Here is a 15330-nt window from a genome sequence, read left to right as displayed (position 1 = left end):
ACAAATTTGATAAAATTATTATTATTATTATTATTACTACTACTACTACTACTACAGTGGTGCCTCGCTTAAAAAATGCCCTGCTTAACTAAATTTCTGCTTAACGAAAGGTTTTTTCTAGTGGAGGTTGCCTCGCTAGATGAATTCGTTTTACGAAAAATTCGTCCAGCGAATCGCGGTTTCCCATAAGAATGCATTGAAATTCAATTAATGCGTTCGTATGGGCAAAAAAAAAAATTCAAAAAAAATTCAATGCATTCCTATGGGATTCACTAGATGAATTTTTCGTTATAAGAAAAGACCCGTGGAACAAATTAAATTCGTCTAGCGAGGCACCACTGTACTACTATTATTATTATTTCACCAGCACACCTAATATGAACCATGACAATTCCTCATTTCATGTTTTAAATTAGCACAATTCTCATGGGTTAGGGCAGGGGTGGGTAGTTTTCAGGCTTTGGGGATCTACTTAGCGTTTTACTAGAACCTCAAGATTTACCAACCAAAACCAAGCTCAAAAGACATACTATTAGAATAAAAGAACTGGGTTCCTCTGCACCTAGGAACTGGCTCTTGTCTGGCAATAAATCTAGATCGACCAGATTGATTGCAAACTGGTACCAATGGAGCCGTCCCAGCCCTAATTTGAGCAGAAGTGTGCATTTCGCATTAAGTCATCTTAAAGGTAACGGTAAAGGGACCCCTGACCGTTAAGTCCAGGTGCGGACGGCTCTGGAGTTGTGGCGCTCATCTCACTTTACTGGCTGAGGGAGCTGGCATACAGCTTCCGGGTCATGTGGCCAGCATGACTAAGCCGCTTCTGGCGAACCAGAGCAGTGCACGGAAACGCTGTTTCCCTTCCCGCCAGAGCGGTATCTATTTATCTACTTGCACTTGGACATGCTTTCGAACTGCTAGGTTGGCAGGAGCAGGGACCGAACGACAGGAGCTCACCCTGTCGCAGGGATTTGAACCGCCAACCTTCCGATCGGCAAGCCCTAGACTCTGTGGTATAAGATAGGAGCTATATTATGCCTATATAGGCTCTATGGTACTTGCATTCAATACGGTAAAGAAAAGAGCAATTCCGCCCCCCTCTTTCTCTGGCAGAAGCAAAGCCATCAGCAGAATTGCATCATTGGCCCTCTTATAGGAAACTAGAAATAATGTTCTCCTTGAATGTCTCATTAGGCAGCACCCACCAAACCTTGCATATGACAGCCAGATCCAATTCAGATTAGGGAAAACTTAATGTGTCCATCAGGGGGAAAGGGAAAGGGAAAAAAGACCAAGATAAACATTAACTGCCTGACAGGATCTCTATGGACAAATTGATTTGGCACTTAGTTTCCTGAGCTGCAGGGATGTGGAAAGGAGATTAAAGCAATAATGCTACCCAACGTCTATCACAACCAACAGGAACGTTCCCTCAAATTTCACTGTTTTTTCCCGCAGGTCACAGCAGCAAAGAGGGTGTCCAGGTCGAGATTCGTTTGTGAGTTCTGCTAATGTTATTCATAGACGCATGAGTAGGGCAGGAGAGAGAGAGAGAGAGAGAGAGAGAGAGAGAGAGAGAGAGAGAGAGAGAGAGAGAGAGAGAGAGAGAGAGAGAGAGACCCTGCTACAATTTATTATCCATCACTATTTTCTTGCTTCTCTCTCTCTCTCTCTCTCTCTCTCTCTCTCTCACACACACACACACACACACACACACACACACACACACACACACTCCTCAGTCACATCAGTTTCCCACACTACTGACCTCACCTCCAAGACATATCGTGTCAAGAATAAACATTTGCGTTCTGTACAGCACCTAGCACCTAGCTAACTCTAAAAGAAAGGAATCAATGGAGTTTATGGAACTGGCTGAGATGACCGGAAGAATCTGCAACCGGGGAGAGGAAGCGACAGAAGAAGAATGGAAAGATTTTAAGTTATATTTTAAAAAAATATGCAAAAGTGATATATTAAGATCAGAATTAGGTTGTAAATAAACTGTGGAATCTATGAATATGTTAAATGAAAGGAGTAAAATAAGAATATACAAGGTGATTATAATGGTATAGAATTTGCTAAATTATAAATGTGCTAAAGAACCACAGAGGAAGGGATTCCGGAGGGAGTCCCTTTATACAATGTTAACAAACAAAGGAATAAGAATCTTTAATTGTGTGTTTCTCTTCTTTTATTCTTGTCTGTTTTTCATTTTCTTTATTGTATTGTTTCATACCTATTTTTGTATTTTGGAAAATTCTAATAAAAAATATTATAAAAAAAGAGAAAGGAATCAGGTTCCAATTGCTGGGAATCACACACGGGGAAAGTGCTGTTGCAGTCTGGTCCTTCTTATGAGCTTCCCACAGGCATCTGGAACTAGATGGGCCTTTGGTCTCCTCCAGCAGAGCTCATATTATGCTCTTCTCATCTCACGTGTAGTGACTTATGGCCTTTTAGGCCCCAAGCACAGGTGCATTTTAAACACTTTAATTATTGCTCAGAAATAATCTTGGATCAATGTGTTGCCACCACCCACAAGTTGTGCTACCGGTATTCCTCCTTGAATTTCCACAGCACCGCCCTACTCTGGGCAGAAGAGATTCTGCCTCTCCCCTACCTCAGAGGCGGACTCACAGTGTCCTGCAATTCCACAAGAAGCCTCCAGGCTTAACCTGTTATCATTGTCTTTGCTGCCTCCTCACCTGCTCTTCCCAAGGCCTTATCAATTCCACCCGACAGGAGAGGCACTGGATAGCGAAGGAAAACTGCATGGGTTAAACTGACGAGGCTTTCCCACCACATCTCAAGTTGGACAAGAACATAGGAAGTCGCCTTATATTGAATCAAGTCCAAAGCCGGCTCAAGACATTTTCTTGCCTGATGCAAAGGGACAAGAAGATGGTGCCACCTGTTCTATATATGGAAGTCAAACAGATGTTAAATGTTACTTGCACTAGGATGGCATCCTCTGTGGCACCCAAGGGCAGCAGGCTAGTTTAGGAGGTGGTGCAGGTCAATCAGTGGGGCACAAAGAGCTCCGTTCTCCCAGAATCTGCCACCAGAGGAGATTGGCTCACTCTGCCTAATGGTAGAGCCAACTCTATTCAGACCATTTGTCCATCTCTCTCAGCATTGTCAACAATGACTAGCACCAGCTTCAAAGGCGACTGTTTTTTACCCCAACTGGCAGATCCCAGAGATTAAGCTCGGGACCTTTTGCATGCAAAGCAAGGACCCTACTACTGAGTTCAAATTAAACTGTGAAAAAGCTATTTCCAAATCTGTACAACTCTATGGGGAAGAACAGCAGCAGGAGCCGAAAGATGCACATCAGAACAAATTAGTTTACAGGTGACTAACCCTCCCCGCCACCACAAAAAAAAAAACACCCAAGGAGGTTGAAATGTAATTGAAATAGCCCCATGCCATTAAGCGATCTGAACACTGAAAAGAAACACATTTAAAACCACATTCTTGTCTTTCACACTTGCTCACCAACAGCAGAAGGCAAGCTTTTAAAACCAGGCTTTAAGTGGCATGTATGAACTCATCCTCTTCTCCAGGGGTAGGCAAGCTAAGGCCCGTGGGCCGGATGCGGCCCAATTGTCTTCTCAATCTGGCCTACGAATGGTCTGGGAATCAGTGTGTTTTTACATGAGTAGAATGTGTCATTTTATTTAAAATGCATCTCTGGGTTATTTGTGGGGTCTGCCTGGTGTTTTTACATGAGTAGACTGCGTGCTTTTATTTAAAATGCATCTCTAGGTTATTTGTTGGCCCACATAGGAATTCGTTCATTTTTTTCCCTTCAAAATATAGTCCAGCCCACCACATGGTCTGAGGGATAGTGGAACGGCCCACGGCTGAAAAGGGTTGCTGACCCCTGCTCTTCTCTATGCTGCTAGCAATCAGAGAACTAACTTTTGGCATCTTGCTACATTTCTGTTCTCCCTGGACTGTAATGTTTGGAGGTGCTGCTGGCCGTGATTTGTAGAGTCCAGTGGGGAGATGGGCTTGGGGCAAATTGCATGAATCATATACTTCCTCCACGTAATGTAAAATATTGATCTTGAAAATGGGCGCACTGGGGACAAGGATTCGGTTTAGCTTTCATTCCCAACTTACTACTTTTCTGTGTGTGGGCATCTCTGCCCGCCCCCCACCACTTAGGGAGGGATCTTCAAAACAAGCAAGCTCCCACCTGTAACCTGAAAACTGGTATAATCTATGAGAGGCTTCATCACTGGCAAATTCTAGGGTCCCCAACTACACATACATTTTAAACAGTACCTTACCACTTTAAACAGTCAAGCCACCCCTCCCCCAGGAATCCTGGGAACTGTGGTTTCGTAAGGGAGCTGACAGTTGTTAGGAGAACCCTATTCCCCTTACACAACTACAATTCCCACAGTTCCCCAGGTAAGGAAAAAAAAGGGTAAAGGACTCCAGTCAAAGGCAACTATGGGGCTGTCTGTTTACCTTCCTGCTGCAGTGATGCCTATTGATCTACTTGTGCTGGTATGCTTCAAACTGCTAGGTAGGCAGAAGCTGGGACAGAGCAACGGGAACTCAACCCATTGCAGGGATTGGAACCACCGACCTTCCGATCGGCAAGCCCAAGAGGCTCAGTAGTTTAGACCACAGCGCCACCCACATCCCTAGTTCCCAAGGAAGACTGTTAAACCACTATGACAACTGTAGCTCTCTGAGTGGAATAGGGGTCTTCCAAACAACTCTTGGTGCTCATATCAAACTACAGTACCCAGTATCCTTTGGGGGGAACCCACGACGGTTTAAAGTGGTATGGTACTGCTTTGAATGTATAATGCAGCAGGGCCTGAGCTGAAGATATAGGTTGGCCGTACACAGTTCAGGACCTCAATACCTCCAGGATCGCATCTCCCCATACGAACCAACCTGGACCCTGCGCTTGTCATGTGAGGCCCTTCTTTATGTCCCCCATCCCAGACAGGTTTGGAGGGTGGCAACCAGAGAACAGGCCTTTTCTGTGGTGGCCCCTCAATTGTGGAATGCCCTTCCAATAATCTATGGCCTGTGAAAGTGGGGGGGTGGAGAGGACTGTTTTTAATAATAATAATAATAATAATAATAATAATAATAATAATAATAATTTTATTATTTATACTCCACCTATCTGGCTGGGTTTCCCCAGCCACTCTGGGCGGCTTGTAGTGATGATTTTATCATTAGGCTGTCAGTATACTTATTATTATGTTTTTATCATTGATGTCCTGTACAATAATGTGTTTTTAATGTTGTATGCTGCCCTGGGATCTTTTGATAAAGGGTGGTATATAAAGTGAAATAATAATAATAATAATAATAATAATAATAATAATAATAATAATAATGGCTTCCAGGCCAGGCAACTGTTCATGCAACAAAAAAAACCCTGTCATAATCCATACTTAGACAGAAACCCTCCAATTCCTCTCTTGTCCCCCCCCCTCCACAATGTCCAATTTACCCACATAACCTCTTCCTTGCAGACCCTGCCTCATGAATAACTGAGAAGGATTTATGGGCATGGGGCACCAGGGAGAGGGTGCGGTGGAGGCCGAGCGCACAGTTTGCAAAGAGAGGCATCCTCAGCAGTCCCGCTGCCTCATTAAGCCTTTGAAAGGGGCTTCAAAGAAGAAGTCTCTGTCCTCGAGAGCCAGCTTGCCGGCTGGAGGCTCATCTGGCAACGAGGCTCCCTTAATAAAAACAATGCAAGCAAAGCTCAGGCGCACATCCGGGAGAGAGCAGAGATTTACCACCAGAGCCGGCCATAAACACACAGTTCAGGCTCAGACTAATAGTCTTATCTCTAGCTCTGGGAGCCCTCGAAAACCAAACATCTTGGAACGGGCGGGCATCCCCTAAGGAGGTGCGGGCAATTGCTAGGCGATGTGTTCAAGCTCAGTCCCTCATGCTTCCCGCTCCTGACTTTATTTATTTAGACGATTTCAAGGCCACTGTTCAGCGAGGATCAAAGGAGAGAGAAACTGTGGCTCAGAGCTCCTCGTACATGCTTGGCGCATGGAGCTGGCCCAGCAGAGGGCACCATGGCAGGGGGCGAGGGAGGAGTAGATGACTGGTGCCCAAATGGTGCAACAAGGCTTTTTAAAGGGTTAGGAACATGGGAAGCTGCCTTTATAGCAAGTCAGAGTATCGCTCAGATCTTGCTCAGTATAATAAGTGGCTCTCCAGGGTTTCAGACAGGGAATGTTTCGAGCCCTACCTGAAGATACTCGGGATTGAACCAGGGACCTTCAGAATGCAAGGCAGAAGCTATGCCACTGGGTTGTGGCTCTCCCCGTATGTGTTGGTTCCTAGCAGACCCAGGTCCCTAACAGACCCTCCGTCAGGTCTGGGTCCATGGGCCAGGACTTTTTCTAAGCTGGAACTCAGTTCTGGCACCTTTTAGGTGGGTCCCATTGCCGTTATAAAGAGAACAGGGGAGGTGTTCATGGGGAGTTCCATAACCTCTTCTTCTAGAAAAAATATCACTGTATGGAACATAGGGGACACCCCTCTTTTGAATGCCCCCTCCCCCAGGGCCAAACTACATGCAGTGCGAAATGCGTCATAGCAGGCATGGGTCCTTTTCATTCATAAGGGATGGTCCTTTTCATTCATAAGGGAGGAGAGGCTTAACCATTTCCATTCTGAGCTGTGGTGCCATTAAAAACCACACACAAACACACGCTTATTAGCGTTAAAGGAAAATCTCCCATTGGCACAAGCAACCAGGGTCATGCAATGACGCATCTGTTCAAAACTATAGCACTGCCCTTTGAAATTAGCCTGCCCAAAGGTCCCAGGATGGCAGAATATGAGCATCACGTTATAAAGGATGCAAGGTTCTACAGGCCGAAGCACAAGGAGACCTCAGGCCTGAAATGAGAGCTGGGCACCAGAATGCAAAAGCATTAGCAATACCAACTGTTCTCCAAAGGAAAGCTCCATAACTCCAGAGCTAACATGAAGCTCTGCTGCCCTCTCCTGGGATGTTAAGAGAGATGCTATGCAATCTGAAGTAGAGGCTTAAACAGGAACGTCCATGGTATTGCCCACCTCTGCCAGGAAGAGCCTTATGCTCATGAGGGATTTCTCAGCGCGTAGTTAAACTATGAAATTCCCCTCTGCAAGGTGTGGTGATGGCTTTAAAGGGAGAATAGGCCAATTCAGGGAGGATATGTTTTATCAATGACTTATGGGTCGTGGGTACCATGCCACTGAATTGCAGCTGCTGGGGAACAGGAGTGGGAGAGGGCTTCTCGGAGGCCCATAGGTTGCCGCTGTGAGAAACAGGATGATGGTGGGTCTTTGGTTTCACCCAGCAGTGTTCATCTGGGCAATCTTTTGAGGGTCACGTGCGAGAGGCAAAACTATATGTGTCAGTCTGTCTTTGTACATTAAGCTGGTTTTTACACTCACACACAAACTATCCTCCAACCAAACAAGCAAAAGTTCACAGACACATTCCAGCTGGCAAAAACACCAAGGATGTGAAGTAGGGCCCCTGAAGGATTTGGCCAGGAAGGGCCAGATAGAAAGCCCTGGAGGGGCACATTTACCCTAGCCCTGAGGCTGGGCCTGAGATTCCCCGCCTCCTCCCGGTCTTCCATAGTCTTCCATTTCCATTACACCCACTCATGAGATCCCACTACATGGGAAATTGATGTAGATTAACCCATCCAGGCACAGTTACTGTGGACAGCTTTCAGGAAATGGGAGCTTTGAACTGGAGCAATATTGACTTTGTGTTCCACCTTTCAGGACTGCATCCTTAAAAACTCCATCCTTAAAAACCAGGGGCTTTTCCAAACTCAAAACTATGTTTTTAAAGTGCAGTTGTTTTCTAAATAACTTTCCCATATTTTCGACAGAACTACATCTCGAGGTCAGGTGGACAGATTTCGAGTGTGTCGGATCTGCTATAACCCCGAGATCTATCAACCAGAACCAGAACCAACCAGAACCAAAGACAAAAAGCATCCTGTTAGAATTAAGGAAGTGAGCACATTCCGAACCTAGGAATTTATTTTTCAGTTCCAGAACTGAACTGAGCTTACAGTCCAGTTCACTACCGATTTTAGCTTTCTTCATTTCAACAGCCCAATTTTGGTTGGAAAAGTCATTTTGTTGTTACTATTGTTAAGGGAGTCAGAAACCACTGCCAATCTACAGCAAATCACCCTGGGATCTGCCAGTAGATTCTGATCTACTTTCTATGCAACTGTTCCCAAAGTAATAGGTGCATCATGGGAGAAGGGTTTTCAGCTACCTCGTCCCCTGGCTTTGGAACCCTTTTAAGAAGCTGCTTCAGAAGAGGGACTGTAAGCAACACTATGGGAGGGTGTTTCTAGGACCAAGGGAAACCTGCTAAGCTCCTTTGTTATTTTTGTCACTACCAGGAAGTGCAAAGTTGTTATTATAATCTTGTTATATTTATAGAACTGAAAAGTTGTTTCTTTATACATTGTTATATTTGCTATTATGTTGTCATTTTGTTATGTTATTAAGAAATGGTCTTCCAATGGTTGGTGTTGAGATGTCTCCATGTTTCGTTTGTCGTAAGCCATATTGAACATGGTTCTTTTTATAAATGTATAAGATGTTGATAAACTAGAAGTTGAGGAATGAGGAAATTAAAGGTGTTATGAGAAAATGGAACCAAGACCTAGGTTATATGATTGAATTTAAGTATCTGTTTGTAAAATATTAGTCTAACAATGAGTGATTTGCTGTTATCCTACACACACACACACATTCTTTTTTTCTCCTTTTCTTCTCTTTCACACTTATCCTTTCTTTTTACTTCTATATTATAATTTTACTTTTCCTTATTAATTTTTGATTTTTTTAATTTACTTAATCTGTTTTACAGCTGTAAGTTTTGTTCTAATTGTTTGTGTATGCAACATAATTCAATAAAAAAGAAAGAAAGAACATGGTTCTTTTTGTATGAAAATGAAAGAATGAAGGAAGGGTAGCAGCCTAAGCTCATCCTACTGAACTCACTAAGTGAGCATGCAAAAGGACTGCACTGTTAGTCTGGATCCAACCCTAGGTTTCTAAGAACATTGCCTGTATTTGAGTTTCTTCCTGATGCTCTGTTTTGCCCCTTGCTGCTTCTCCTACCATGAGTTCTCCGGTGCTTCCCAGAGCTGATACGAGAGCTTGTCTGGCTGCCCTGGCTGCTCCAGTCTGCCGAAAAGCTAGATGGCTGCGTGGGCGTGCTGTGTGCTTGTTGTAGCTCTGGAAGAGATAAAGACATTGACATGTGCAAGTCAGATCAGCCTTGATTCTCATTACAACTAACAAAGGAGATAATTGTGACACACTATATAGTCTTCTTTCCCAATAAGAAATGCCACTTTCATATTTTTAAAATTGTTTTAGGAAACTGAGCCTGTAGTATTTCCCATCCAACATTTTCTTTCAATCCTTTTGTTAGTGCATTTGTATTGTTGCAATGACTGGACAACCATCTTTCACTATGAAGATTGCATGTTAATGGATCAAAATGGCTGGTTGATTATTTATCGTGGGGGCTAATAGTTGGGAGATCTTTGTGTGTGGGAAAAACTGCATTTTTACTGAAGACTTGAGGTGGTTTCAGAAGTGTGGTGTGTGTGTTTTTAACTTATTACCAGTGCTTTTTGAAAGGAAGGAAGGAAGGAAGGAAGGAAGGTGCAGGTACCTTGAAGTTGCTACAGTAAGTGTCACACTTTTACCCCCCAGAAGAAGAAGAAACACTGCTTATTACAAAAAAGAGGATATGTGTTTGCATAAAATTGGCATATGCCAATTTAATATGTATAGAAGCAAATTTAGAAATAGCAACTGTCAGTCGCCTGCCCAGGAGCTACCCGATGACAGGCACTTTTGAGGCCCCTGCTATCTCTTATTACAGTGGTACCTCTACTTGCGAATTTAATGCGTTCCGAACGCACATTCATAAGTAGAAAAAAATTGTAAGTCGAATCCCATAGAAATGCATTGGGAGAAAAAATTCGTAAGTCAAAGCAACCCTATCTAAAAATTCGTAAGTAGAAAAAAATCCTATCTAAACCGCATCCAAGATGGCGGACGGAGATGGGGAGCCTGTGGTCTACAACTCCCATCATCCACCATGACCATTGGCCATACTGGCTGGGGCTGATGGGAATCGGAGTCCCACGACACCTGGAGGGCCCAAGGTTCCCCATCTTTTTAACAGAGGATGTAGGAACAGATGGCAGGGCCGGCCCAGGAAATTTTGCTGCTTGCGGCAAAAGAGAAAATGCTGCCCACCCCCAGCTGCCAGTGGTCCTCCACCCTAGTGCCCCCCTGATGTTGCCACTGACGACACAATGACTCCTCCGCTGTGCCCTGCCCCCACCAATTCTGCTACCTGAGGTGGCCCAGGGGTGCCCCAGCATGCTGAAGGTAGCAAGGGAGAAAAAAGGGGGGGCTGGAGAGGAGGCCAGTTGAGGGACCAGTGATGTAGGAGGAAGGGGCCTTCAGTGCACATTAAAACCTTCCAGGGAACTAGAGAGGTTTTTTCACAATTGGTTCTGGAGGCACAAGGCCTGATTTGAATGCTAAGGCCAAAGTTGTGGAGGACCACATGGATACCGAGTGAAGCGATGGAGGTGCCCCCCCCCCGGAGCTGCCAGGCTTGTTTCCCAGCAACCCCACCCGCCTCGTCCTCAGCAGAGAAGGCCACCGTCTATGCATCGCTCCCGGCAATTAGCAGCTTCAGCAAGCAAATTAGGTTTTCTATTAGATTCTGCGAAAGTCGCGGCATTCAATTTGTACCTGAACTTTGCAGATGATTCAATTAGGGCCTCCTGAGAACCTCAGCATCCCTGGAGGGCAGGGAGGGAGGGCAGGGAGATGCCGGCATCATGCAGAGGAGGGGCTGAGCTAAGGCTGTTCCCCCACTCCCAGGAATCCGTGTGACATTTAGAGGTGGACAAATCCCTTATCTCAAGACTCAGGACATTGGAAGCTGCCTTATTCTGACGTTTGGTCTCTCTAGCCAGGGATGGGGAATCTGTGGTCCTCCAGATGTCATTGGATTCCTACTCCCATCATCCTTGACCATTGGCCATGCTGGCTGGAGATAATGGGAGCTGGAGTCCAAAACTTCTGGAGGGGCCCAGATTGGGAAGATCTGTTCTGTGGCATTACTCTGGATGCGTATGATTGTGGCTACCATTGTCAAATCAGGGTGTTACCACGAGGAGTAGCCCTATGCAATTCTAGGCATGTCCGCTCAGATGTGACCCGCATGGAATTCAGTGGATTCAGGGAGTCTATATAGGATGGCAGCCTAAGTTCTAAGGCTGAGATGGGGAACAACAATCAGGGTGGGGGTGGGAATTATACTCCAACAGCATTGTCAGGGTGGAAGACAAGTTCTCCTTCCCCGGGCTCAACTGAGAAACATTAACAAATTGTAGAGTGGGAAGAATGTGGAGTGGGTCAATATGCAAAATTCAGAAAGGCGTCAGCATGCCAGGGGACTGGTGGTGGTGGGCTTAAATACACACCTTTTCCCCTCTCCGCAGTTCAGGCACCACACATTCACAAAGCCCAGCCTTACACCTTTAAAACTATCATCTTCACTATTTATTTGATTCATATACTTCCCTTGACCAAAAGATCCCAGGGCAGTGTACAACATTAAGAACACATTTTCAACTGCATTTTCAATTGTGTGTGTGTTTTTAAAAAAGTGTTTAAACTGTTTTTATGTGTTTTGGTGGTGGTGGTATTTGGCTACGTCTGTTTATATTTTGATGATGTATTTTGTGTTTTTATGTTGCCATTTTATCTTGTGAACCACCCTGAGATCTGTGGATATAGGGCAGTATATTATTATTATTATTGTTATTATTATTATTATTATTCAGTGCTTTTTTCTTTAAAAATATTTAGGGGTACTCTCATTTTCCTACTCATATTGAAATACTTCCCCTCAATGAGGCCAAACTTAGATTCACAAAATGTTTAGGGGTATGCGGACCCCAGACAAAAACACTAATAATAATAATAATAATAATAATAATAATAATAATAATAATATGGAGCATCGATAATAAAAATGTAATATAAACATAATAAAAAGTATAATGGCAGTACCCTGCACTAACTAAACAGATTGTGACCTACGCTTTTGTGCACCAGAATCCACTTGAGATGCATGCTGTGATCTATAATAGATGTAATAGAATATCTGGAAACCAAGATTGATAAGCCAGCGGTGTTAATGTTTGTGGATGCAGAAAAAGCTTTTGACAACATATCTTGGCAGTTTATGAAGAAGAATCTGGAAATGATGGGAGTAGAGGGATCTTTTCTGAACGGAATCGAAGCGATATATTCGGAGCAAAGAGCAAAATTGATAATAAATAACACAGTAACAGAATATTTCGACATCACAAAAGGTACAAGACAAGGATGTCCATTATCGCCATTATTATTCATCATGGTCCTGGAGGTATTATTGAATAGATTAAGAGAGGTCTCACTGATTAGAGGAATTAAAGTTGGTGCCAAACAATTTAAATTGAAAGCTTTCGCAGATTATTTAGTTTTGACATTGGAAAACCCCAACGAAAGTGTTGCAGAAGCTATAGAGGAAATTGATAAATTTGGACAGTTGGCTGGATTTAAGCTGAATAGACAGAAAACAAAAATAATGGTGATGAATATGACGACTGAGGAAAGGGAAGAAATCCAACAGAAATATGGAATCGTTGTGGTGAAGAAAGTACAATACCTGGGTATATGGATGACAACAAAGAATATCAACTTATACAATGATAATTATGAACTAGTATGGAAAGAGGTAAAGAGAGACATGGAAAGATGGACTAGAATGAAGCTGTCATTCCTGGGAAGAATTGCAGCAATTAAGATGAACGTGCAACCCAAGATGTTATTCCTATTTCAGACTATACCTATAATAAAAGGCACAGGACAACTTAAAAAATGGCAAAAAACCCTGATGAGATTCGTCTGGCAAGGGAAGAAACCAAGAATAAAATATAAAATTATGGTGGACAAAAGAGAGAGAGGTGGCTTCTCTATGCCAGATTTGAGATTATATTATGAGGCGTCTTGTCTGTGTTGGTTAAAATAATGGATAACACTGAGTAATACTGACTTGTTAGAAGGATTTAATAACAGATTTGGGTGGCATGCATACCTCTGGTATGATAAAAAGAGAGCCCACAAAGGATTTACAAACCATGTGATAAGAAGGTCTTTATATGAAGTGTGGGAAAGAAATAAGATGCTGCTGGAAACTAAAACTCCATGGTGGATCTCACCAGTAGAGGTATTGACGGTTAAAAAAGTGAATATGGAAGGGAGGAGGGCCACATATGAAGAGATTCTGATCAAAACAGAGAAGGGTTGGAGGTTGAAACCTTATGAAGAGATTAAAGAGGTGTTGACGGGATGGATACAATATCACCAAGTAAATGATGTACTTAAGGATGATAAAAAAATAGGTTTTGAGGACAAAAGGTCCAAATTTCAAATAGAATTGTTGGAAGGCAGAGCTAAACTATTGTCGAAAATGTACGATCTGTTGTTAGAATGGTATACAAAAGATGAACTGACAAAAGATGCTATGATTAAATGGGCAAAAGATTTTGGGCATAATATTGAATATGATGCGTGGTTGAAATTGTGGAATCAATTTTACAGCATGTACCGCCTTGAAAGAGAATGTTTTGAAGATTATGTATAGATGGTATTTAACACCAGTAAAATTGGCTAAGATGTATAGAATGAGTAGTAAAACTTGCTGGAAATGTAAAGAAAAAGATGGTGAATTTTATCATATGTGGTGGACATGTGACAGAGTTAAAAGATTTGGGGAAATGATATATAATGAATTGAAAAAGATTTTTAAATACACCTTTCCCAAAAAACCAGAGGCATTTTTGTTAGGAATTATGGGAGGGGAGATTGTGAAAGAAGACCAAATACTGTTTATGTATGCGACAACCGCGGCCAGGACTTTGTTGGCCCAAAAATGGAAAAATCAGGAAATACCAACGATTGATGAGTGGCAGATGAAACTGATAGACTATGCTGAATCAGCAAAACTGACATGCAGGATCCAAAACCAGGGAGAGACAAAGTTCTGAAAAGACTGGAGTAAATTTGTGGATTATATGGAGAAGAACTGTAGAAGTTTAAAAACACTCGCAGGATTGAAATAAATCCTACGAATTGACTGAAGTGAGGACAATAGTAAACTGCGAGACAGGAGTAAATAAGAAAACCGCGGGAAGGGAAGGAGGGAAGTCAAAGCTTGGCAGAGCAAATTGAGATGGGTGAATCTAAGATGAATTGTGTCAAAAATGTTGTTTTGTTTGTTTTATTTGTTAATTTGGAAAAACTGAATAAAAACTATTATAAAAAAATAAAAAAATAAAAAAGAGATGCATGCTGTGATCAGGGCCGGCCCTACGGCAAGGCTGGGGGGCGCAGGGCGCCAGGGGGGCGTCGTGCTGCGTGCAGTGCCCGACAGTCAGCCGCGCTGGGAAACGGGGCGGGGGGGGCGCCGGAGGGATAGCCGCACCACAGCCCCAGGGCGCCCGATATGCTTAAGACGGCCCTGGCTGTGATCATCAGCTTCCAGATATCCATCTATCTACATCTAGGATGTAAAGAGCAGGGTGTCCAAAACGGGATGAGATGCAAGGAGAGACAATGTTAACACTCCACAGACCCAGTAACACTTTGTGCACAGTGCAGTCGGCTCAAGTTCCATCAAAATTCTGCTCCTAATAAAGACTAATGATCTTTAAGGTGCCACAACTCATTTTCACATTTGCTGCCATAGAGCTCCCCCTCTGGAGCGAAAATATTGATAGCTAGAGACCTACTGTTGGTGGTTATTTAAAGCCACTGTCTCAGATTCAGCCCTCTTTACATCTCTGTACCTTTCGGGTTTCCCGCTGCCGTGGATGTGATGCCTTTCTCTATGTCATCCCTGCCTCTTCTACCTAAATAATCTTATAGCCTCCACCAGACACCCCCTCCACAGGGAAATTCGTTTCAGGCAGTAAACCTGAAATTAACATTAGCGGAACAGCTTTGCAGTAAAATAAACTGCCGAGAGAACTTGTAGTTTTCCGCTACGGCTCCGTAGGAGACCATTACCCTTGAATGTAGAATGTTGAATGTAGAATGTAGAAGGTTCAACCCCTCACATCTCCAAACAGCTCTGGGAGAGATACCTGTCTGAAATCCTTGAGAGCTGCTGCCAATCAGTGTCTAACCTGCCATTCTCCAGAAGTCACT

The 15330-nt window shown here is 43.4% G+C and overlaps 1 protein-coding gene across 2 annotated transcripts in view; it reads right to left on the bottom strand.

Annotated features, from left to right (window-relative positions):
* ROBO4 (roundabout guidance receptor 4) overlaps nt 1-15330 on the bottom strand; it is an 84360-nt gene that overhangs the window by 36376 nt on the left and 32654 nt on the right. For both annotated transcript variants that reach the window (XM_035139647.3, XM_035139646.3), the window contains exon 15: nt 9157-9273. In XM_035139647.3, coding sequence (XP_034995538.3) covers nt 9157-9273 — 117 coding nt within the window. The remainder of the gene's footprint in view (nt 1-9156; nt 9274-15330) is intronic.

The sequence above is a fragment of the Zootoca vivipara genome, chromosome 14 (assembly GCF_965207765.1).
Source record: "Zootoca vivipara chromosome 14, rZooViv2.hap1.1, whole genome shotgun sequence".
In the NCBI taxonomy this organism is placed as follows: Eukaryota; Metazoa; Chordata; class Lepidosauria; order Squamata; family Lacertidae; genus Zootoca; species Zootoca vivipara.
This window is presented reverse-complemented; position numbering and strand designations above follow the sequence as displayed.